This window comes from Dreissena polymorpha, chromosome 3 (genome assembly GCF_020536995.1).
Source record: "Dreissena polymorpha isolate Duluth1 chromosome 3, UMN_Dpol_1.0, whole genome shotgun sequence".
NCBI lineage: Eukaryota > Metazoa > Mollusca > Bivalvia > Myida > Dreissenidae > Dreissena > Dreissena polymorpha.
In genome coordinates, this window is record NC_068357.1 from 26,689,738 (window position 1) to 26,717,076 (window position 27,339).

At 36.8% G+C, this 27,339-nt stretch overlaps 1 protein-coding gene across 1 annotated transcript in view; it reads right to left on the reverse strand.

The window, feature by feature from the left end:
• The window catches only part of LOC127872110 (usherin-like), a 122,254-nt gene that overhangs the window by 27,375 nt on the left and 67,540 nt on the right, over positions 1-27,339 (reverse strand). Inside the window, 18 exon segments of the mRNA XM_052415438.1 lie at positions 2,764-2,863; positions 3,362-3,570; positions 4,848-5,050; positions 5,984-6,196; positions 7,118-7,366; positions 8,372-8,563; positions 9,237-9,390; positions 9,392-9,456; positions 10,386-10,682; positions 12,714-12,849; positions 15,583-15,719; positions 16,440-16,579; positions 18,536-18,686; positions 20,131-20,310; positions 21,762-21,924; positions 23,833-23,984; positions 25,031-25,178; positions 25,493-25,680. Of these exon segments, the coding sequence (XP_052271398.1) occupies positions 2,764-2,863; positions 3,362-3,570; positions 4,848-5,050; positions 5,984-6,196; positions 7,118-7,366; positions 8,372-8,563; positions 9,237-9,390; positions 9,392-9,456; positions 10,386-10,682; positions 12,714-12,849; positions 15,583-15,719; positions 16,440-16,579; positions 18,536-18,686; positions 20,131-20,310; positions 21,762-21,924; positions 23,833-23,984; positions 25,031-25,178; positions 25,493-25,680 (3,077 nt within the window).

Genomic DNA, 27,339 nt, shown 5'->3' on the forward strand with positions numbered 1-27,339 from the left:
GCTCCGGACTAACTCGCAGTTTTGCCCATTCTGGTTAAAAGCTACCCTGTCTGTTATAAAGGCCTAATTGGTCTAATTAGAGGGCAGATGCAGAGGAATAGCTGGAGCCACACTGTTCAGCTTTGTCCTAAAAGGAATAGCTGGAGCCACACTGTTCAGCTTTGTCCTAAGAGAAATAGCTGGAGCCACACTGTTCAGCTTTGTCCTAAGAGGAATAGCTGGAGCCACACTGTTTAGCTTTGTCCTAAGAGGAATAGCTGGAGCCACACTGTTCAGCTTTGTCCTAAGAGGAATAGCTGGAGCCACACTGTTCAGCTTTGTCCTAAGAGGAATAGCTGGAGCCACACTGTTCAGCTTTGTCCTAAGAGGAATAGCTGGAGCCACACTGTTCAGCTTTGTCCTAAGAGGAATAGCTGGAGCCACACTGTTCAGCTTTGTCCTAAGAGGAATAGCTGGAGCCACACTGTTCGGCTTTGTCCTAAGAGGAACAGCTGGAGCCACACTGTTCAGCTTTGTCCTAAGAGGAATAGCTGGAGCCACACTGTTCAGCTTCGTTCTAAGAGGAACAGCTGGAGCCACACTGTTCAGCTTTGTCCTAAGAGGAACAGCTGGAGCCACACTGTTCAGCTTTGTCCTAAGAGGAACAGCTGGAGCCACACTGTTCAGCTTTGTCCTAAGAGGAATAGCTGGAGCCACACTGTTCAGCTTCGTTCTAAGAGGAACAGCTGGAGCCACACTGTTCAGCTTTGTCCTAAGAGGAACAGCTGGAGCCACACTGTTCAGCTTTGTCCTAAGAGGAACAGCTGGAGCCACACTGTTCAGCTTTGTCCTAAGAGGAATAGCTGGAGCCACACTGTTCAGCTTCGTTCTAAGAGGAACAGCTGGAGCCACACTGTTCAGCTTTGTCCTATGAGGAACAGCTGGAGCCACACTGTTCAGCTTTGTCCTAAGAGGAACAGCTGGAGCCATCTTGTTCAGATTTGTCCTAAGAGGAATAGCTGGAGCCACACCACTGTTCAGCTTTGTCCTAAGAGGAACAGCTGGAGCCACACTGTTCAGCTTTGTCCTATGGAAAATGTTCACACAACTTGGCTTGTATATACAGTCCAACCTGCCCGAGCGACCGCCTGTGAATAGCGACCAGTTGTCAATAACGACCACATTGATTTCCCCCGGAACGATTTCACTATATTCTGTACCTGCGAATAACGCCCACCTGCCAACAACGACCAGCGACCGCAATTTTACATTCCCAAAGTCGAATTTGATAGCTAACAACGACCACGTCAATGACCAGCGACCACCATTTTACATTCCCAAAAGTGACTAACAAAATCGTTTTAATTATCATAATATAACGTTTCATAACGAATAATTTAGATTTGACAAAACAGCATACACTAACTTATTAATACAATGACAATATATTTTTTGAAGGATTTTCTATTAAACTTTGTACGTTGTCATCGGTTTGCAAAATAAAAAATCTTGTATTCCTTGAAAGAGGCTTACAACGACCACTTCAATCATAACAATTAACGATTTCACAACTGTCAATAAAACAATGACCGCCATCATGCTGTGATAGTAACGTGATAAACATCTTACCAGTGCACTGGTCGGTCGCTATGGAGATATTGGCAAGTGACAGTTTACTCGATAGCTGTTTTTTTTGTTTATTTAACACACATTGCTTATTGAAAGCCACCTGCTTCTTTTATGCATTTGGCAGTTTGACGAAGGTGTAAGAAGTTGCCTTTTTTATTTTATTGGCTCGCGATTATTTATATACTAATTGCCAAAAATATCAAACGTTTGGGGCTTATATCAACTTATAAAGGAAATTTACGGTTACTTTACAATTACAATGCAAATTGTACACATACAATTTAAATGCATTCCTTTCTTAAATTTCTCCATGATACAACGCGCATAGATGATAGATAAGTAAATTGTCAGTTAAAGTTAACCATTATGGCATCCAAGCGTTAGTTCGTTAGTTTATGTTTGGAAATTGAAATAATACATGTAAATATAAAACACAACTGTGATTTCAATCCTTTTTACATTATACATGCTTTAGTATTCACACATTTAAACAATAGAGCACATACATCATACGGTACCTGTTAAAAGCCAACTAGCATATTTTGCAAAGTTTCAATCAACCCTGCGAATAAAGACCACCTGTGAACAAAGACCACAACGACCAAATCCCTCGAGTGGTCGTTATTGGCAGGTTGGACTGTAGTTGAGAATAATTAATTAACCACATACATGTACTGCCCAAATGGGTCTTATGCCATATGTGGCCAGCATAGCTCCAGACCAGCCTATTGGTGGTATACCACAGACCACTCACCAGCAGATAGACCGACAGATGGAAAGCAATAAACTCTTTGAAGAGGGCATAATATGCATAACTTCATTCATTATCATGAATTCAAAGAATTCAATAGTAATTAAGTGATATATATAGTATATGGACATTGTAGTTTGTCTTTTTAGTTTCACTTTAACAAGACATTCTTTTGGAACTACAAAGACATCCCATTAAATAGCTGAAAAAAAGAAGCAATATAATTATTAAATATACACGCACAAATGGTATCAAATCAGATAATTGGAAGTGACTAAAACCTTAAAGCGTTTGAACTTGAATGCATGAAATCTGTCTATTTAACCATGAAGTAAAATACAGGATATGGTATTATAATGATTATGAATTTATAAAAACAATCATTAATTATAGCTTTGATTTACCCTGGTTCCTGAGTAGCATGTTGAGCCACAGAGATTCTGCAGTATGCCACACTTGATGTACGTACACTTGGTAAGCTCTGGACTCAGTGTGGCCTGGGGGCTGGAAATGTTAGGATATAAGATGCGTTATTAACAAACAAGTAACATTCGAACAGTTCAAAGGAGACCCTTTAATAAGCTGAATGCATTTAGCAGAAATGTTCAACACAAACATACATAATAACTTGTATTGCATCTGATTATAGAAAAAATGGAATAAAGATATTTTAATTGATCTTGAAAGTTTGGGATAAAATTCAGTCAAACAACTGATTGATTAGGTGCAGAATCAGAGTTTAATTAAAATGGCACAAACCATTTTGTATACTTTATGATATTTATCAAATGGCATTCTTGTGCTAGACATTTATACTAAAAAACGCTATATAAAAATGTTTTGTATTTTTTTTGTAATTATTAAATATTACCATGCAATCACATTCTTATCATTCATTGTATATTTAAATTATTGTTTTCTAAAACAATTACTACAAAACAAATATTATATTTGTTAAAAATTCAAGAGATATCATTCACTTATCCAAGATGACCAACATACATTTCTGAGCACTGTTTAATGCTACGTCTCCAGACATCGTATCTCAGCACGATGCCGTTGGGTTTCAGTGGGGGCTGCCAGGTCACAGCTATCTGCTGGGGGTCAAGGGGAAGCACCCTAGGGGCCGCTATTGTGTTGGGCAGGGCCTCTAGAGTGGAGCCCAGAACAGGGTCGCTCTTCACACAGTCAAACACGGTACAGACCTCTAGCTAGAATGTGCAGGAAATAGAGTCAAACACTGTACAGACCTCTTGCTAGAATGTGTGGGAAATAGAGTCAAACACGGTACAGACCTCTTGCTAGAATGTGTGGGAAATAGAGTCAAACATGGTACAGACCTCTAGCTAGAATGTGTGCGAAATAGAGTCAAACACGGTACAGACCTCTAGCTGGAATGTGTGCAAAATAGAGTCAAACATGGTACAGACCTCCAGCTAGAATATGTGCGAAATAGAGTCAAACACGGTACAGACCTCTAGCTAAAATGTGAGGGAAATAGAGTCAAACATGGTACAGACCTCTAGCTAAAATGTGAGAGAAATAGAGTCAAACATGGTACAGACCTCTAGCTAAAATGTGAGGGAAATAGAGTCAAATATGGTACAGACCTCTATATGCAATGTGTGGGAAATAGAGTAAACACAGTACAGACCTCTAGCTGGAATGTGTGGAAAATAGAGTCAAACACAGTACAGACCTCTAGCTAGAACGCGTGGGAAATAAAGTCAAACACAGTACAGACTATCAGCTAGAATGAGACGGAAATGGAGTCAAGCACAGTACAGACCTCTAGCTGGAATGTGTGGAAAATAGAGTCAAACACGGTACAAACCTCCAGCTATAATGTGTTGGAAATAGAGTCAAACACGGTACAAACCTCCAGATATAATGAGTTGGAAATAGAGTTAAACAAGGTACAAACATCTAGCTGGAATGTTTTGGAAATAGAATCAAAACAATACAAACCTCCAGCTATATAGTGTGGGATAAAAAGTTAAACACGGTACAAACCTTGAGCTGGAATGTGTGGAAAATTGAGTCCACAATCAAACACATACCAAACCTCTAGCTAGCATTTGTGGGAAATAGAGTCGAGTGTCAGGATATTTTCTTGTGTTATGCTTCTTAGTTATCAAAATATTTACCAATTTTTTCAAATGCAATATATTCTTGTTGGCTAAAGAAGTAAACATTAAAAAAAAAACACAAACATGATTTTTTTAACTGCTATCAATTGGATTTAATTATTTTTCTGTTTTTTAAATATTTGACATTAAAATAAAGCAAATAATATAAAGTGACATAATAATTCATTTGGAACTTAACCCATATAAAAAAAACAGCCCTGTACTTTTTTGACAAAATATTGTTTATACATGCATAGTATGAAATGAAAACAGACATAACCTCATGTATATCCAAATCAAAAGGAACACATACAAACGTTTCGCAAACAAAAAAGGGAGAGCAGCCATTAAACCTGTACCTTAATTTCATACACAGTGTATGGCATCAAGCCAGTTAGCACATAGGAGCCTGGAACAGTCAGTCCCGTATCGATTTTCTCTCCGTTCTTGTAGATATGGTAGCCTGTGATATCACCATTTGGAATTTTTGGGGCCATCCATGACACACGGATCGCTGTCTCACTGACGATACTCAGGGTGGGCGTGTCTATCCCTTCAGGGGCTAAATAAGCAAAATCAAACATAAAGCAAGCCGTAATCTAAAATGTTTGTTTATCTTCCTCATCCTAATTTATTTTGTGACACTTCCACAAACTTCAAGTTATTGATTATCATCAAACTTAATATATAACAATACTTACTAAACAAGCAAATTCATTGAATTCATATTCCCCGCCAATATACTTCTGGACACAAAAGTTTCCTGGACACACACAAAAAAAGCATTTTTTAAAGATACAAAGGGCCATAACTCCCTTATTATCCAATGGTGTACAATGCCATTTAGGGTGCATCATCCTCTTATCCATATATATACTCATACCAAGTTTCAATGAAATCCGCCAAAGCACTTTCAAGATATGGCTATTGACAAAATAAAGCATTTTTTCAAGATACAAAGGGCCATAACTCTGTTATTAACAGATGGTTTACAATGCCATTTGGCGTGCATCATCCTCTTATAATCCATAAACATACTCATACCAAGTTTCAATGAAATCCGCTAAAGCACTTCCAAGATATGGCTCCGGACACAAAAGTGCCGGATGGACGGACGGAAAGACAGAAAGACGGACGGATGGACAACGCCAAAACAATATCCCTACGCCTATGGAGGGGGATAAAAAAAACTGGTATATTAATGTATGAAAGGCTTGAGGGCTTTTGGGCATACATGTGTAACTTTCTCTGGGAGAATCAAGCTTTATGCATGTGCATAAAGTGTTGTCCCAGATAAGCCTGTGCAGTCTGCACAGGCTTATCAGGGATGACATTTCTGCTCCAACTTTATATTTGCTAATAAGAGACTTCTGTTTAACAAAAATTTCATAAAAGTGAAAAGTATCATCCCTTATTAGCCTGTGCGGTCTCCACAGCCTAACCTTAGACACAAGCATTAAGCACCGTTTTGCAAGAACACAAATCATAACCTTACCACCATCCAATGTGGTAACAAACACTGGATCACTGGTAATATAAGCTCCACCATTGATCGTTATGGTAACAAGGGCTTTGTACTGCGAGTTGGGCCTCAGATCACCAAAGGTTGTCAGGTTGACCTTAGGACCCAGAGCTTTGGTGTAGTTCTGAGCACTGCTTTGCAGGTGAACGGTGTAGTTGATCACGCTTCCTTGTAGGTCAACTACGCCTGAAACATAGGGTAATAGGGGAAAAGTAAGCCCACAACCTGTAATTCTTAATCTTGAGCCACCATATACAAAATTATCCATTTTGTGCTTATCTCAGAAAATTAAACTGAATATCAACTCAGGTAATTATTGAGGATGTTGGTCAGCTCACCAACAATCTCAAATCTTGGCTACAAGAACATGCACATAATCCTCATCAACCTCAATCCAACTAAAAACTCAACAAAGCGTTTATCATAAACAATTTGAGCATTAACCCTTTCCCACTCAGAAGGAAAGTGAAAATGGCTATGTGCAAACAGCATAAAGCCAGAACAGTCTGCAAGTAACTCACTGTCTGTTGAGGTTTTATGCTGTCTGCTGCTCATCCGTATCTAAGATTTGGAGATGAAGTCTTAAAACTTGAATCTAGCAAGAAAGGTCTTAAATTTAAATATTACTTTCTAATGGACGACAAATGTGTGAAAATATGTATCTAAGTGGTAAAGGGTTAAGGTCAAACTCATGTCAAAAATTGAGAAAAAACTCAACTTTGAGTCAGACTATTGACTTACGTTTTTTTTATTTATGGCACAGGACGTATTTGAGGGTGTATGACAAACTTTGATGAAGAGACCATGTATTTAAGCACACTAAACAGTTGATCATCTGTTTTTTACAACAATTCCAACACTCAAACACTTTTAAATGCATTGATTTAAAATCTTTAGATTTATCCACCATATATGACAAATAATTTGCAACAATAAAGTCATCATCATTAATTCTTTTTTTTTTAAATACACTGGCAAGGATTCCTTGCACAAAAAAGAAGAAACTATTCAAACAAATAATTAAACGAAAGCCGGAAAAATTTTTAATTTATTTTGTTCTATTTACATACATAAACAGTTACAACTTAAAACAGTAGCAAGACTGACCAGGTGTCTCCCAAGCAACAGCCACCACTCGATGACTAACAGCTGTGGCATTAACCTTTGCTGATCGCCGTGGAAACCCTCCAAAAGTCATGACCTCTGGAGTAGGGTCACTGGTCAGCTGACCAACATCATTCATCACCGTGATGCGATATCGATAGGTGGTGAACATTGGCAGGCCGCGATCTTGGAAGAAGTATTCTGTGCCAGAGTAGATTCTCTGCCAAACTGCCCCAGTTGAGTTCACGTTTGCTGAATACATATGTGGGGATTGTCAGTCGTACTCATTAGAATTGACGTTACACATGAAATTTAGCAATACGTTTAAAAGATAGCTCTTAGATTAAACTGGAAGAAGCAGCTTTAAATAACAGCTATAATAAAAACAATGTGATGATAGGTCAGATAGGATCATAAATCACAACATTTTATGAGTAAGCAATCAAGATTGAGATTTACAACTTTACTTACAACCAAGCTATTGGCGACAAGCAATCCAAACAATACATAATCATACAATATAATAATGAATTGTTATATTAGTTGCAGGCATAAATATTAATTCAAAACTTGTCCCTTAAATACACTTAACACTTTCCAGCTCAAAAGCACCACAACAGCCTGCGAGTAACTTGGTTTTGTGCTGTTACTGCTAATCAGTATCATATGATTAGCAAGGCTATTGTCAAGCAATATGGTCCCCTACCGGCTCCACCATTGTCAGAAATTCTACCATTTTCAGATTATTATTTTTTTGGTTGACGTAGGAACAAAATGAAATGACGTGCATAATGTCCATATTGCCATCTATCCATGTTGCAAGTTTCATGAAAAAATATGAAGAACTTTTAAAGTTATCGCAGGATCCAGAAAACCACCATTTATAGCAGTATTTCTAGTCTATTTGTTGCCATAGCAACCAGAATTTTTGACGTAGGAACAAAATGAAATGACGTGCATAATGTCCATATTGCCATCCATCCATGTTTCAAGTTTCATGAAAACATATTAAGAATTTTTAAAGTTATCGCAGGATCTAGAAAAGTGTGACAGACAGACTCAAAGACAGACAGACAGTCAGACACACAGAGCGCAAACCATTAGTCCCCTCCGGTGAAACCGGTAGGGGACAAAAATGAAGCCTTTAAATGCGAACTATGCAGAAAGGTCTTTAGGTTAATGTGATTTTCAAAAGTACTAGAACTGCTTCAAAATGGGTATCTGAGAGATTAAGGGTTAAAAAAACAGTATACTAACAATCAAGTGGCTGTCGTATATGAAGTCTGGACAGCTCAAATCTGACATTTGGACCGTTGGGCTTGCCTGGCCCCTCCCACAAGAGGGTAATCATAGTCTGGGAGACGGGCGTTGCCTCAGGGGGCAGCTGACCAATGGGAACCATGGCGTGGGTACGGACGTTAACTGCATAGCTCTGGGTACAGCCACCACCTTGTGTGTGAGAGAAAACATGTAAAAATAAAATGCAAATCCAACTTCATATAAGCCTATGAATGGTAACAGAGATAATAGGAATAGAAATTTAATTAGATCAGTCATTAAAGATGACAAATGCCCCAACAATGGCTGATTTTAAGCAGGTGCAAAGCATTTGAATAATTCAATGTCAACCTTTTGTATTCATGTTTTTACATTGATTAAACACTGAGACAAAAACCTTAACATTGATGTATTGAACATTTGCCTAAAGTTCAAGGGCATATAAATCTATAATAATGCTATAAATAGAGTGACATACACAAAACTAACATCATGCTATTATTCTAAATAGTATATGCTTCACTCCTATAATGCTTGCTTTGATGGACAGAACACTACGATGCTATAACAAAACAAAATGTAAGCATACAAATATTCAATTATCAAAATACATAATTTGCCTAAAGTCAATGGGACATAACTCTTCAAAGGATTTTATTACATCAACCTCTTGCTCTTTTACATTGAATAAACAACATATGCATGAAGTTTCATGTTGAGGGGCAGACAAATGTCAGACTAGTTCATGACACTTAAGTACACATTCATAAACAAAAGCAATTTAAAAAAAAAACACAACTAGTTATGCTATCAAACATTTTCTGATTTCAACAATCATTCTTACTTGTACATGCTGTGACCGTGACAGAGTATTCAGTGTAAGCTGTGAGCCCCTCAAACAAGAGCCACAAGACAGACACGTTTCTCTGTTCCCTGCTGGGCTCTGGCAGACGCACAGTGAAGAATTCGATAAGACCGTTTGGCTGCAGTGGGGGGGTCCCAGGACACATTCATGACTGTGGGGCCAATAATCTGAATCCTGGGGGGCATGACACCCGCCGGTCCTGGTGAAAGAGGCAGTGTTTGTAATTGCAAGAATATATCACCTAGTAAGCCAGATAGAACAGGTTATTCAATTTTTTAATTATATTTAGAATCAACATGAAAACAGGAATTATGCATATAAATAATACACGTTAATTTGCAAATTAATGCGTATCCTGATGGAATGTTTGTTATGCTTACACTACAAAAACTATAACTCAACATTGCCACAATAGTAATTAAGAATAACATAAATGCTGCATGTCTTTATATAAACTATGAATGTTTTAATTGAAAAATAGAAACTTTTGTAATTTTTTATCTAGAAAGACATAAATCCCACATGCAAAACCTTATAATATAAGCAACAATGCCTGCAAGTTTAAATATTGAGCATTTAAAGGTGTTAGAGAATGTTTTTGGAAAAGTTTGTATCAATAAAAAGAGAAACAGATGAACAATGTCACAAAAGGATACTTAAGTTACTACTTCACTAATAAAACTCATGTCATTTAACCCCCCTATGAAACCATTTTTGTCACCTAAGTCATTGTTTTCTTGAAAATGCATACTTATGTGAATATTTGAGACATCTGAGTTTCTATTTGTTTGATAGGACAGACTGACAAACAGACTGACAGACGCCTATGGTGATTCCTGCCTTTACTTCTTCACAGGTAGTTGTAAAAACATATCGGAGCTTTGTTCTGGGAATACTGGGCTTTATGCATGTGCTTAAAGAGTCATCCCTGAATAGCAGGGGCTAATCAGACACTTTCTGCCTAGACTAGATTTTTGTTTTACAATACTTTCTCTAAACAAAAAATTCCATAAAAGTGTCATCCCGTTCATATCCTGAGTGGACTGCACAGGCTTAACTGTGATGACACTTCATGCACATGTATTAAGCCCAGTTTTCCCAGAATGTGACTGATAAGAAAGCACCTACTTGATGACATGGTGGTCACTGATACCCAGGGACTGGTTCCATCCCCAGCCCCATTGCTGACAACCAGTCTGTACTCATACTCTTCAAAAGGAGATAAAGAACTGTCCTCGTCTACGTATTTCAATGTGGCATCTGCCTTCACAGAAACCACAGTAAACACTGCCTCAGTTCCTGCCCTGCGTCTCTCTAGTTTGTAAAGGGAGATGACTCCGTTTGGCAGACTAGGTGGCGCCCAGGTCAACTCCACAGAGGCAGGGGTCAATGATACAGCATTAGGGGGGAGAATTCTTTCTGGATCTATGACGGTGTTAAAAAGAGTTATGTGAGAGGGAGTTATATGTGTTGTTTACATTTTTATAAACAAAGAGCAACCTATGGCTTTATAGTAAAACATTTTTACACATTATATTTTGTTCAGACAGGAAAAATTGTTTGAAAAAATAGTTTCTGGGCAATGATATCAGATTTGAATGTGAAAGAGAAAAATGCATTAAGCTTGTGGTTTATTACACAAACTATTGATTAGATATGGCTAATGCAGAAAACAGCGTTATTAAGTGCCATTGACCAAATACATCTGACCTTAGCTCTAAATAGTTTTTGTATAAAGAAACCTTAAATCAATACAGAACAAGAGCACCGCCTTGCGGGTGCAGACCGCTCATCTATTTTCTTTTTAAAGGTGAAGGGACTCTCATTTTCAATCACAAAGGAGGGAGGAGTGGAGTGAAGAGGGGTGTATAGTGTGGGGTTGTGGACATTTATTACATTATCTTCCAAAAAAGCGAAAAAAAAAAAAAAAAAAAAAAAAAAATCGGGGGGGGGGGTATAGTGTGAGGGTGTGGTGATAATTTGTGAGATGATCTTAAAAAAAAAAAAAAAAAAAAAAAAAAAAAAAATCAAAAAAAAAAATTTGGGGGGGGGGGTGGGGGGGTGGGGTGGGGGTATAGTGTGAGGGTGTGGTGGTCATTTGTGAGATGATCTTATAAAAAAAAAAAAAAAAAAAAAAAATTAGGGGGGGGGGGGGAGGGGGGGGAGGGGGGGGAGGGCACGGGGGATGGTTTGGGTGAAGTCTATTGTGGTATGTCAGGTAAGAGTAGTTTCATCAAAGTATCAATCAAATCTAATCATAAATAAAGAAGTTATGGCAATTTTAGCAAAATTTAATAATTTGACCTTGAGAGTCAAGGTCATTCAAAGGTCAAAGTAAAATTCAAGTTGCCAGGTACAGTAACCTCATGATAGCATGTAAGTATTTGAAGTTTGAAAGCAATAGCCTTGATACTTCGAGTGGATCGAAACACAAAATTTAACCATATATTAAAAGTTACTAAGTCAAAAAAGGGCCATAATTCCGTAACAATGACAACCAGAGTTATGCAACTTGTCCTTTTACTGTACCCTTATGATAGTTTGTGAGTGTTCCAAGTATGAAAGCAATATCTATGATACTTTAGGGGTAAAGTGACCAAAACATAAATCTTAACCAAATTTTCAATTTTCTAAGTATAAAGGGCCCATAATTCCGTCCAAATGCCAGTCAGAGTTACATAACTTTGCCTGCACCGTCCCCTTATGATAGTTCATAAATCTTGCAAGTATGAAAGCAATAGCTTTGATACTGTAGGAATAAAGTGGACCTAAACACAAAACTTAATCAAATTTTCAATTTTCTAAGTATAAAAAGGGCACATAATTCTGTCAAAATGCCAGTCAGAGTTACATTACTTTGCCTGCACAGTCCCCTTATGATAGTTAGTAAGTGTTGCAAGTATGAAAGCAATAGCTTTGATGCTTAAGGAATAAAATGGACCTAAACACAAAACTTAACCAAAATTGTCAATTTTCTAAGTATAAAAAGGGCACATAATTCTGTCAAAATGCATGCCAGAGTTATCTAACTTTGCCTGCCCAGTCCCCTCATGATAGTAAGTAAGTGTACCAAGTTTGAATGCAATAGCATTGATACTTACTGAGAAAAGTGGAACTAAACGCAAAACTTAACCAAAATTTGCAATTTTTTAAGTACAAAAAGGGCACATAATTCTGTCAAAATGCACGCCAGAGTTATCTAACTTTGCCTGCCTAGTCCCCTCATGATAGTAAGTAAGTGTACCAAGTTTGAATGCAATAGCATTGATACTTTCTGAGAAAAGTGGACCTAAACGCAAAACTTAACCGGACGCCGACGCCAACGCCAACGCCAACGCCAACGCCAACGCCAACGCCGACGCCAAGGTGATGACAATAGCTCATAATTTTTTTTCAAAAAATAGATGAGCTAAAAATAACTAACTCGATAAAAAGCCATCTCCTTATAGTACTCACAGTCTTCAAGAGTCCTGGTGGCCGTGGAAGGCTGACTTCTTGTACATCCCCCAGTTGTGCACACCTCCACCACAAATGTGTAGTAGGTGTAGGGGAGCAACACGTCTGCTCGCAGTGACAAGATACTGCTCGATAGCTGCACACGGACATTTGAACAAACACGTTAAAATATAAAATATTATAAAGTATTCTTTAAGGGATTAGTTCACAGATTTTGAGCATCTATTTAAGAATAGTTATAATTATTTAACTCCTTAAATTGATTGATTGTACAAAATTTAAGAGCTCAAAGTTAAGAACATGCACATAATTTTAATGTTGAAAATATTTTTCAGTATATTTGTAATGGCTGGATATAAACATGGATCACTCCAATCAAAAGGCTCCTGATATAATCTCAGTTATGTTGCATCATGCACATTTAAGCAGTTTTAAGAGTCCACATGTTGACATGAATTTAATGTAAAAACCAGGGGCACTTAGTCAATTGTTCGCTATCCTTGATTATATTTATTATTTTTAACATTGATCACTAATATATGAACTCATATGTTAAAGCATGTACATGGCAGTAGTGTAATTTTGGTCGTTTATGTACATTATTCTTTTGTTTTTATTTTTGTATGTGACAAAACATTAAAATATTCTCCATTGACCGATCCGTGAAAAAGGGCCTTTCACGTGTTACTTGCTGATGTTTTAATGCAAAAATAACAAAACTTATAATTGTGGAATAACAGAAATAATACAAAATAAAGTTCTAGCAGCCCAGCCAAAAACAGTTCTCTTTTTTATTTACATATTTATTGTCACATCATTTTAGAATTAAAATAATTTTTTCATGACCATAGTAACTCAGCTAATAAGCAACTTATTGTAATTGTCTTAATTAATAATATTGGTTTGTTAAAAAAGACCAAAATTAAAATGGACAAAATTAACTCTGCTTGGGATTGCATACAATACTTAAATTTTATCCTTAACAAAAGCTTCTTTTTAGATGACTTCATTTTGTATGATATCAAAATTTTACTGAGATAACATGGTGTTGTTCACACTACAGATGACAGAGTTTTTAAGATGATTTTTGCAGAAAAATGTGGCAATTAAACTACATCAAAATGCCCTTAGATAAAAACAACAAAGTTTTTTCATCATAATTCATTTGTTATGGGCCCTGCAAGTTTTTTTTAATTATATAATATTAATATCCCCTGGATAGTTTTGTTCTTACTTTAATGGTTATTGCCCTCAGACAGTTTTGGTCTCCATTTAATGGTCATGGCCCGTGGACAGTTTTGGTCTCCATTTAATGGTTATGGCACTAAGACAATTTTGGTCTCCATTTAATGGTCATGGCCCGTGGACAGTTTTGGTCTCCATTTAATGGTCATGACCCGTGGACAGTTTTGGTCTCCAATTAATGGTCATGGCCCGTGGACAGTTTTGGTCTCCATTTAATGGTCATGGCCCGTGGACAGTTTTGGTCTCCATTTAATGGTCATGGCCCGTGGACAGTTTTGGTCTCCATTTAATGGTCATGGCCCGTGGAAGTTTTGGTCTCCATTTAATGGTTATGGCACTAAGACAATTTTGGTCTCCATTTAATGGTCATGGCCCGTGGACAGTTTTGGTCTCCATTTAATGGTTATTGCACTAAGACAATTTTGGTCCCCATTTAATGGTCATGGCCCGTGGACAGTTTTGGTCTCCATTTAATGGTCATGGCCCGTGGACAGTTTTGGTCTCCATTTAATGGTTATGGCCCGTGGACAGTTTTGGTCTCCATTTAATGGTTATGGCTCGTGGACAGTTTTGGTCTTACTTTAATGGTTATCGCCCTCAGACAGTTTTGGTCTCCATTTAATTGTTATTGCCCCTTGGCAGATGTCCCCTTTTACAGTTTAGTCTACTTACTGATCATTCACGGTGTATGTCCCCTTTACAATCTAGTCTACTAACTGATGAATTAATGGTTATGTTCCTTTAACAGTTAAGTCCACTTACTGATCAATCAATCGTTATGTTCCCTGAACAGTTAAGTCTACTTACTGAACAATTAATGGTTGTGTCCCCTTAACAGTTTAGTCTACTTACTGATCAATTAATGGTCATGTTCCCTTAACAGTTAAGTCTACTTACTGATCAATTAATGGTCATGTTCCCTTAACAGTTAAGTCTACTTACTGATCAATTAATGGTTATGTTCCCTGAACAGTTAAGTCTACTTACTGATCAATTACCGGGTATTGGTTATGTTCCCTTAACAGTTAAGTCTACTTACTGATCAATTAATGGTTATGTTCCCTGAACAGTTAAGTCTACTTACTGATCAATTAATGGTTATGTTCCCTGAACAGTTAAGTCTACTTACTGATCAATTAATGGTTATGTTCCCTTAACAGTTAAGTCTACTTACTGACCAATTAATGGTTATGTTCCCTGAACAGTTAAGTCTACTTACTGATCAATTAATGGTTATGTTTCCTGAACAGTTAAGTCTACTTACTGATCAATTAATGGTTATGTTCCCTGAACAGTTAAGTCTACATACTGATCAATTTATGGTTATGTTCCCTGAACAGTTAAGTCGACTTACTGATCAATTAATGGTTATGTTCCCTGAACAGTTAAGTGTACTTACTGATCAATTAATGGTTATGTTCTCTGAACAGTTAAGTCTACTTACTGATCAATTAATGGCTATGTTCCCTGAACAGTTAAGTCTACTTACTGATCAAGTCATGGTTGTGTTCCCTTAACAGTTAAGTCAACTTACTGATCAATGAATGGATATGTTTCCTTAACAGTTAAGCCTTCTAACTCACCAATTAATGGTTTTGTTCCCTTAACAGTTAAGTCTACTTACTGATTCCCTGAACTGGCCATTCTGGTATATCTGGTACTCAGTGATCATGCCGTTAGGGGTCAAGGGTGGGCGCCACACAATATCAATGTGCCTTGGCCCAGAGCCCACAACTTGTGGGGTGTTAAAACCAGCCGGACCTGTAGAGACAAAAGGAATCTTTGATTTATCATGAATTTATATTTATTAAATTATATAGAAAAAATAGATTATCATTGGTCCAAATGATTATTATGTATTTAATGGAATTTTTAAGGCATGTTGTAGAAACTTGATGTCATAACCAAGCTCCTCTGGTGGAGGTTTTGTACATTTTTTGTATGAATAATTCATTGAAATTTCATTGTCCACGTTAATTCTTACACACATTTCTTCCAATAAATTTGAATATAATACCATGAGCAGGACAAAAGCTTTTTAACAGCTGTTACCTCTTCATCTTCGTATCGTTTTGAATGCTCAAACTAGCAAGCTGTGTCATGAAGATAACAAACTAACAAACAAACACAGATACAGAAGGAAGTGGTTTGAAATTGAATCTGGTTTCCCTTGCTAGTTTATAAGAGCCGGGTTCTGGAAAAAACTGGGTTTGATGCATTTGGGTTGTGTTGTCCCAAATAAGCCTGCGCAGTCTGCACAGGCTAATAAGGGATGACACTTTCTGCTTTCCATAACAAATCTGTATAGAGGATGTCTCTTCTAGACAAAAAACTAAGCAGAAGGTGTCATTCCAGATTACAGGTAGCCTGTGCAGACTACACGAGCTAATCTGAAACGGCACTTTGCACATATGCATTAAGCCCAGTTTTCCTAAAACAAGGCTAAAAATATCACTATCAAAAGAATCTACTGTAACTTACGATCCTGTCTGGTGGTTGCAGTGACCCAGTCTGATCTTGTCACTCCATTTGAATTTTCAGCAACCAGTCTAAAGTCGTATGGAGTATATGCCACCAGGTTCTCTTTTGTGTACGTAAATGACGTTGTTGGACCAAATATGCTGTAAAGCAATTAATTAGGAAATTATTTGTATTTTATTGATGTTTATTTGTAACAGTTTTGCAGAGAGATACTCCCTTTATCACAAATGAGATATAATAAGACAGATTCAGAAAACACGTGTAATTTACAGTTATAGAAAGTGAATGCAAGTGGAACTAAATAGTTTTTAAAAAACAATGAACATTAATACAAAAAATAACCTTGTAGCCATAAGAAATCTGGTTTTCTTAAACCTTAATCCATAGTTCAATAATAAATTTATTAAAATAACTTGATTAAAAAAGCAGTGATGTCTAAAAGAGTCATTTCAGATGACAAATATCCCCACACGGCTCATATCAAGTAGGTACAAAACTTGAGTATTAATAAAATTTACCTCACAATTTTAATGTTAGCTACCAGTACTTAACATTGATAACACATGAAAAGCTTCACACTGATTGAATCAATTCACAACAAGATGTGTTTGTGAAACACAATGTCCCCCTATATGACGTTTGACCTTGTAGGATGACCTTGACCATGACCCTTCACCACTCAAAATGTGCAGCTCCATGAGATACACATGCATTTCAAATATAAAATTGCTAGCTTCAATATTGCAGAAGTGACATTACATGAGCAATTTTGACCCATATATTTGACCTTGAAGGCTGACCTTGACCTTGACCTTTCACCACAAAAAATGTGCAGCTCCATGAGATACACATGCATGCCAAATATCAAGTTGTTATCTTCAATATTGCAAAAGTATTTATAAAATTAGCGATTTGGGCCACATATATTTGACCTCTGACCTTGAAGGATGAGCTTGACCTTGACCTTTCACCACTCAAAATGTGCAGCTCCATGAGATACACATGCATGCCAAATATCAAGTTCCTATCTTCAATGTTGCAAAAGTACTCATAAAATGAGCGATTTTGGCCACATATATTTGACATCTGACCTTGAAGGATGACCTTGACCTTGACCTTTCACCACTCAAAATGTGCAGCTCCATGAGATACACTTGCATGCCAAATATCAAGTTGCTATCTTGAATATTGAAATACTGCAAAAGTGTACATTAAATGAGCGATTTTGACCCATATATTTGACCTTTGACCTTGAAGGATGACCTTGACCTTTCACCACTCAAAATAATGTGCAGCTCCATGAGATACATATGCATGCCAAATATCAAGTTGCGTTCTTCAATATTGCAAAAGTTATTGCAAATGTTAAAGTTGGCGCAAACCAACCAACCAATCTACAGACCAACAGACAGGGCAAAAACAATATGCCCCCCACTACTATAGTGGGGGACATAAAAATCAAGTTTAAGAAAATATAACTGTGCACATTGCAAAATATATTGCAACATATACACATATAGCATCATGCACTTCTACACCGACTAATCAACATCTCTATAGTTTCATGTTGACAACCCAAAACAGACAACTAGTTCAAGACACATAGTACACAATTACAATTAAGTATCATTTTTTTCCATAAATTCAATGGCACATAACTTGGAAAAGAATATCAAGACATACACAAAGATAATATTTTGCACTTTTAAAAAGAAGAAACAATATATCTATAAAGTTCAATGTTGATTCACAGGAAACTGAGAGACTAGTGTGTGACACAAAGTGCACAATTGCAGTGTGACAGACCAAACAATCAACCCAAAAACCAACCAAAAAACCAAAGAACCAACCATCCAAACAACCAACAAGTTGATTCTAGAATACCCCCACAAACTTAGTTTGCATGGGTATAAATATGATTAGCAAATAAAATCACTTTGGGATTGCAGCACTGCATCTCATCTAAATAAAAATAACCGATAGTTAAGGCCTTGCTGACTTGATTTCTTAAACAGTTTGAAATATGTCTAAATAAATAATATCAAACTTAAGTTTTCCAAATTTCTAACTACAAACACAGGTTAAAAAGCACCCACTCTTGTATAATGGTGTTTCCCATTATCTCTCTAAACTGCAGTGTATATAGTGCAGCATCCATGGAGTTTTCGCGCCCGACTGGTCGCCATGTTGCTGTGAGGGTGGTAGGGGTCTGGGACAACATGTCTGGTGGCTTCACACCATCAGGAGCTGGGGAGGGGATCAAATAAATAGGCAGTTGACATGGGGTTTAATGCATGTGTTTAAAGTGTTGTCCCAGATTAGCCTATATGAATTCCCCACCAGCTAATCTGAGGGGACACTTTCATTCTTAACTTTTCTATATGAATTCCCCACCAGCTAATCTGAGGGGACACTTTCATTCTTAACTTTTCTATATGAATTCCCCACCAGCTAATCTGAGGGGACACTTTCATTCTTAACTTTTCTTTTTACTAAGATGAGACTTTCTCTTTATGAACATTACCCAAAAAAGCAGAAATTGTCTTCCCTGAATAGTCGGTGCAGAATGCACAGGCTTATCTGGGATGACACTTTAAGCACGTGCATCAAGCCCAGAACAAGGCTTTAGAAATTATGCATATTCTAAAGTAAAATGTGAAATATAGGTCGCCAATATTCACCTGGAAGTTGGAACTGAGCTTTATGCATAAAAATATTAAGGTACCATTACAAAAAATACATTAGTTTCGGTCCCAGAAGTTACTGCAATTGATTCAACCGCACCTATGTAAGTATACTGTATTGTCCCAATGAACTCATGCAAAATGTGAAGATCTAAAATGCAGACATAAGAAGCAAATCACAAGTAAAATTTATGCAAATGTAGTTCATGAGAGCAAGGTCACTGTTATCACACTATACAAAAGGGTGATAGAAATGTGCAGCGCTGGATTATAAAGATGCAAACTACACAAAACAAGGGACAAAATTGTAACAAAACCAGGTTTTCAATTTGAAAAAAAAGTCTGATAAAGGGAGATAACTCAAACTGAACTGATTGTTTATAATTAACCCCCTTTGTTTCAAAATAAATTTATTTTTAGTCGTGGCGACCTTGACCTTGGAGATATTAACGTAATTTTTTTGTGCGACACGCCGTCCAATGATGGTGAACAAATGTGACCATTTTTGACCTTTGAAATCAAAGTGTGACCTTTACCTTGGAGATATCGACATAATTTTTCGCGCAACACACCGTCTAAAGATGGTGAACAAATGTGCCAAATGGTTTTAAAATCTCACAATGAATGACAAAATTATGGCCCAGACAAGCTTGTTCCGACAGACCACCCGCCAGCCCGATCGCCCACCCACCAACATTCGCCAATCTAATAACCAGTTTTTTCCTGCCGAAAACCTGGTTAAAAACAGCATCAAAGCAAATGTAATATTCATATATTGTGTCATTGATTTAAGTTCAATGATTCATGTTTCTATCTCAAGAAGTAAAATACATTATAAAAACACTTTCCTGTTGCCAATTTTCAAAGTGAATTTCATCTTTGTTATCTTGCAAATCCATATAAAATGTTGAAATGTTTAATTAAAGCAATTGTTCTTTACAAGTCTTTTGCAAAAGTTTGATTCCACCAGTCATGTGATTAAAACCAGTTTTAATGCAGTTACTTACGACCAGGAGGTAAGTCTGCAGCGAGGACGTTCCCAAGAATGAAACCCACAGAGTTTGAGGCGTTCACTTGTACCGAGTACGAGGACATCGGTATCAACGGACCAATCAGAACCCACTCTGCCACTGTCTTGGACCGGTGAAGACTTCTACGCCCAAACACGGTGCTATAGTCCCAGATGGCTGGAAAATACAGGAAGTAGGAGATAATGAAGATTCACGCTTTGGAAAAATAGGTTTAAATGCATTTGTGTAGAATGTTATTCCAGAATAGCCTGAGCTAGTTTTTTTTAGGGATTTGCCTATTTCTATGGTATTTCAGTCATATCATAGCCGTCAGTTTACCAACTCATACTATACCAGGTATAGCTGGTTTATAGTACTTACTGTACATATCCCTTATTATCATAGTATCGGTCCCCCTCAAAGTATCGTTCCTTTAACAAAAAATCTTCAAGAAGTGCTGGAAAGTTATTGTTTTTTCAATATTTATAAGTTGTAATTTATTTGATGGTTATCCATGGCTATTACGAAGATCATTCTCATGATTTCAGATGTTCGTTGGAAAGTAGGTCATATTTATTCCAGTGTGATACTATGATTTTTATTTACATTACACACAATTATGTGAGTTTGTTTATGGATTAATAATAGCTCTATCAAATGTTTTATAGGCCGCTTATTTTTGAATAAAATGTAAACATATTGTAAGAATAACATGAGCAAGAGATTTCTTTTTCCATTAAAATACTTTTTTAAGAACAACACATGCCCATAGTAACAAATCTTATCAACCAATCAGATAGGCCTATACTATGAGACAATTGTACATGAAACAGATTACTACAGGGAGCTAAGTCTAGCCAGTATTTTGTCAAAAGATTGCCGACTTAAATGCAGTTTTCATTGTTATGTCCAAGAATACACATTTAACTATAGATTGACATATAACTTATGCGTGTGTTTGTATTTGTTCACTTCCGAAATTCGCATGTATTCATTAAGAGGGCCGATACTACAGATGGACATGCTACTTATGCCAATTACTGAAAACTCCCATACATGGTTCAGAGGCAGGGAAGAATGGCCGTAAAAAAGCTTATACTTTTTTACTGATAACCTCACTGGCAGAGAATCAAACCTGCAATCCTCTGATTTGTAGTCAAGCACTCACCACCTGAACTAGCAGGCCTGATTAACCCATTTATGCCTAGCGTCTAGAAAAAAGGCCTAAGCAAACAGCGTAGACCCTGATGAGACACTGCATGATGTGGCGTCTCATCTGGGTCTGCGCTGTTTGCTAAAATGAATTTCTGTAAGAAATATTCTAAATATAGAAATAAAGATACTAGACATCCCTAATTTTGGAAATAAATTGATCCAATTTAGACGGATGGGAGAGTCCACTAGGCATACATGGGTTAAGTTTAGAGTATTATACCGTCAACAAATATTTTACAATGTGTATAATAAAGAATGAATAAGTTATAATATTGACAATGATCAATGATTTTGTATAGCAACTTCTATTTTTATATTGGGGAATACAGCAACAAGCTAAAGGTTGAAAAATTAAAAATAAAAAGCCATATTTCTTGAATATGCAATTTATACATATTGAAAAAAAGCCCTACTCTTGTTCTTATAGAAAAGTCCCTCGAAGTAAACGTCAAAGTACATGTCCCCGTTTGCCTTCTCTGGCATTGTCCACTTGACCTTGACCGTGCGGGCATCCACCATCTGTATCTCCATGGTGACAAACCCCTCTGGCGTTGCCTCCATTGTGCGGGCCTTCACCTGTTAACCCTTTACACCTTAGATACACATTTTGATGAGTTTGTAGTTCCTTTGAACATGAAATTTAATTAGAGACTTTTCTCGATTCTATTTTTAAAGGCTTCATTAGCAACCCTAGAATAATGCTGAGCAGCAAACAGCATAAAACCTGAACAGAATGTAAGTAGCTTGCAGGCTGTTATGGTTTTATAATGTTTGAATAAAGCCATTTCATTTTGCTTATGATTGGAAAAGGGCTAATAGCTTAAAATTTCTGCTTTATAAATGATTAACATCCTTATTCTTCACTTATGATAAATGTTCTATAAATATGAAAAGGTTATTGCTGAAATGGTTTTAATTTCATGTTTCAATACTTCGATCTCAAAATCAAAAATAGATAAAAAAAATGTGTCAGGTCATTGGTTATTTCCATCTGTAATATGTCTGCACAATGCTCTTTGATACTGGAATAATATTAACATGAAAGAGCTCATATTGTTCAATATGACCAGATTATGGGTGTGTTACTCATTCAAATCAAGAAAACCACTGCAACAAGAGGGCCATGATGGCAATTAACTCCTAACATGAGTTCACAGACACCAATGGTTGAAGACTTGACCTGGTGATCTAGTTTTTGAACCAAATTGACAAAAATTAAAAAATGGCCTTCATATTGTCACAATTAAAATCTGGCCAAATTTTATCAAGCTTTAGTCATGAATGTTGGCTCTATCAAGTGTTATATTTTTTTTATTTTTGACCTGTTGAACTAGTTTATAGACGCACCAGATCCAGATTCAAAGTTGGCCTAGTTATTGTAAAGATAAACACTCTGATCAAGTTTAATCATGATTAAGTCATAAATGCAGCCTTTACAGAGGTAACAAATGTGTTCTACAATTTGACCTGGTGACCTAGTTTTTCAAATCTCAAGACCAATGGTTTAATTTGTTCTAGATATTGTCCAGATGAATATTCCAACTATTTTTTAAATCAAGATTAAGTTATAAATAAGGTCTATAAAGTGATAAGACAATTTTTATTAGATTTTACATGGTGACCTAATGTTTGAACACACGTGACCCTGATCCTTGGCATAGGAATGGTCCGTATAAACATATTGAATTTTAATCAATATTGGTTTAAAAATGTGGCCTCTATAGTTGAAATGAGCTAAAAGTTTATGAGGCACACAGAACAACAAGGGACATAACATGATAATCATAGCTCACCTGCAATACTTTGTGCTCCGGTGAGCTAAATAAAGGTAGTTAAATGAACAGAATTAACATTCATCATGTATACTTTCAATTTCCATATGCCTTCCTTTTAGAGAATTGATGCAAATGAGCCTTGTTTTGGGACATAATGCATGTGTGTAAAGAGTCATCCCAGATTAGCCTGTGCAGACAAAAAAGGCTAATCAGTGACAATACTTCCCGCTTCAATGGAATAAATTGTTAAAAGAAAGTATTTTCTAAACCAAAATCCAGACTTGCCGGAAAGTGAAATGCTTGATTTGCCTGTGCTGAGTGCTCAGGCTAATCTGGGATGACACTTTACGCACATGCATTAAGCCCAGTTTTCCCAGAACGAGGCTCAGCTTACCTGTGTGCTGGAGCTACAGCCCTGTCGTGTACAAGCTACGATCTTAAAGGCATGCAGACTAACCTGTGTGCTGGAGCTACAGCCCTGTCGTGTACAAGCAACGATCTTAAAGGCATGCAGTCTTACCTGTGTGCTGGAGCTACAGCCCTGTCGTGTACAAGCAACGATCTTAAAGGCATGCAGTCTTACTTGTGTGCTGGAGCTACAGCCCTGTCGTGTACAAGCAACCATCTTAAAGGCATGCAGACTTACCTGTGTGCTGGAGCTACAGCCCTGTCGTGTACAGGCAACGATCTTAAAGGCATGCAGTCTTACCTGTGTGCTGGAGCTGCAGCCCTGTCGTGTACAGGCAACGATCCTAAAGGTGTGCAGACTGTAGGGCAGCAGTCTGCCCACGTCATAAATCATACGGGTCCCTGAGTAGACTGGCAACTCATTGTGGAACAGATCATACCGGGTAATCACCCCTGTGAACACATTGAATATGTGAGACTTGCTGTCTCATTGTGGAACAGATCATACCGGGTAATCACCCCTGTGAAAACATTGAATATGTGAGACTTGCTGTAGAAAAATGGGACATATTGCATGGAAATAAAGTGTTGTCCCAGATAAGCCTGTGTAGTCCACACAGGCTTATCAAGGACAATATTTTACAACTTTATTATATTTTTTGTTTCAAGGAAGTCTCTTCTTAGTGAAAATTGAGTTGAGGCAGAAAGATTTCTAAAAAATTATCCTGTCAGACAGCACTTCAGGCATATGTATTAAACTAAGTTTTCAAAGAGCCAGGAAGATATAATAATATTTCAAAAACATGTATTTGCTTATGATAAACAAATTAACAAGACAGTTATCTGTGTTATTCCTATAGGTTTATTTTTTATCAGTTTAGATATTTTACATTCTATTATTTATACCATTTAAAATGATTTTATGATTTAATAATACATGTCTGTTAATTATCTGCTTTTAAATAGCATAATAAATGGATCAAAAGGATTATTTAGATGTATTAGGATGAATGATAAAAATAGTAGTAGTCCATGTTTACATTCATCCAAATTTTATTTAAAAAAAATATATTGACTGCTTAAAATATGAGGTGATTTTAAAGAATGTAGCAATTAAAAAACAACATACTATTTTAAAGAAAGAATGAAACATTAAAAATAAAAGGTTACCTACTACCGGTAAATAAAAAACAAGACTACATGTATTGCCAAGCAATACATGTCCCCTACCGGCTCCACCATTGTCAGAATTATTTATTTTTTATTTGTTGCCATAGCAACCAGAATTTTTGACGTAGGAACAAATTGAAATGATGTGCACAATGTCCATATTGCCATCTATTGATGTTACAAGTTTCGTGAAAAAATATGAAGAACTTATCGCAGGCTTTAGAAAAGTGTGACAGACAGACTCACAGACAGACTGACACACAGAGCGCAAACCGTAAGTTCCCTCTGGTGAAACCGGTTGGGGACAAAAACTGTATAAAAATAATAACCATTTGGTAGACCCGGTTTCTGCCACTCGACATGAAGCTGTGATGGGCTAGGGGAGGTAACTGTTGGTGGGTTAACGAGGCCTGGAGCGCTCTCGGCTGTACGGATTTCTGACGCGTTGCTAGCTGTGCATCCTCCGCCAGTACAGGCCTTGAGAGAGAAAAAATCATGTTTCACCTTGTGAGATTTTTCCTAAAAACCTAATATAATAGATTTAAAACAATCCAACTTCATGTAAAGAAGATAGGTACATGTAGTGTATTCAATTTACTTGAACATAAACAAACGTTTTGTTTCTACTCTTTAAAAGAATGTTCATTTAACAATAAGGCCAGCTCTCCTGTTATTAAAAAATTCAATTTACCTGTTTATTTCCGATCAAAACCTCACATAAATTTTGAAATACCCTAAAAATTCAAATGTAAATAAATGTCCGATGCTCAATGGTTTCCATGATAACATACTGCCACGGAGATGTAGTAGACCATTCCTGCAGTGAGATCGTTGATAACATAGTCCAGGAAGAAGTCTGAGTTGTTGTAGACGGCAATGCCAAGGTCATCCTTGATGGTGGACACATACAGGATGTAGCGTTCCAGGACACCGTTCAGTTGGGCCGGAGTCTCCCATCTTGCCTGAACACTGGATGTGCCTTCAAAAAGCAACGGTGGCATTTTAAAACTTAACCTTTTACCCCTCAGATATACATTTTGACCAGTATGTAGTCAATTGGAAAATCAAATTAAATTAAACAGATTCAAGTTTTAAAAACTTCATTTCTAACCCTGAGATACTAATGAGCAGCAAACAGCATACAACCTGAACAGCCTGTGAGTTACTCATAGACTGTTCTGGGTTTATGCTTGTTGCTTATAGTCATTTTAACATTGCTTCTGCGTGGAAAAAGATTAAATCAAAATTTATTAAAAAATTTAAACAGTAAGAGCAATTTTTAAACAACAAGAGCTATTTGTAAACAATGCATGTCCCCAAACTTCTGTTAAATGTAATCTTTAAATAAATTATCAATTTTGTTTCAGATTGTTTGGAAACTGTTGAACTAAGGGTTTTGAAAGGTGAATTTGAACAGCTTTAGGTTGTGAATTTTAATATATTTTAACAAATTGGGGAAAGATTTCACTTTCACTTAAAATGGAAATTTGATACTTAAATTTGTAGGATATGTTGGTTTTTTTGTTGTTCTCACAGTCAAATAGATAGACATCCATATAATAAACATAATATTCAAACAATCAATAAGCAGGATAAATAGAAATAATAAATCATCTATCAGTTAATAAAGATACAAACTAGAGCTTTGTCACAGACGTGACAAATACCCCCACATGCCGAATTGACAATTAATATTTTTTCGTGAAGATCGGATGTAAACTACTTGAATGAGAGAGCGGACTCCATGCTGAATGTTAAAAAACGCACTAAGTGACCCCGTGACCAAGTTTAAGGCCTGGAAAGGCCCATGTGAAACCTTGTCCTTGAGATCATTTAGATAAAACTTGTGCCCAAGTTTGGTGAGGATTGGATGAAAACTACTTGAATAAGACAGCGGACAACATGGTAAGGTTTAAAACGCACTAAGATACCTCATGACCTAGTTTTTGACCCGGCATGACCCATATTCAAACTTGACCTAGACATCATCTAGATACAACTTCTGACATAGTTTGGTGAAGTTTAGATGAAAACTACTTATATTAGAGAGAGGACAACATTGTGATGTTTAAAACGCACTAAGTGACCCCTTGACCTTGTTTTTGACCCGGCATGACCCATATTCAAACTTGCCCTAGACATTATCAAGATACAACTTCTGACCAATTTTGGTGAAGATTGGATAAAAACTACTTGAATTAGAGAGCGGACAACATGGTGAGGTTTAAAACACACTAAGTGACCCGTGACCTAGTTTTTGACCTGGCATGGCCCATGTTCGAACTTGACCTACACATCATCTAGTTACAACTTCTGACCAAATGTGGTGAAGATTGGATTTAAACTACTTGAAATAGAGAGCAGACACTAAACTCAATGTGTAAAACATACTAAGTGACCCTGTGACCTAGTTTTTGATCTGGCATGGCCCATGTTCAAACTTGGCCTTCAGATCATCTAGATAAAACTTCTGACTAAGTTTGGTGAAGATCTGATGAAAACTACTTGAATAAGAGAGAGGACACCATGCTGAATGTTAAAAAACGCACTAAGTGACCCCATGTCCTAGTTTTTGATCCGGCAAGGCCCATGTTCAACTTGGCCTTAAGATCATCTAGATACAACTTCTGACCAAGTT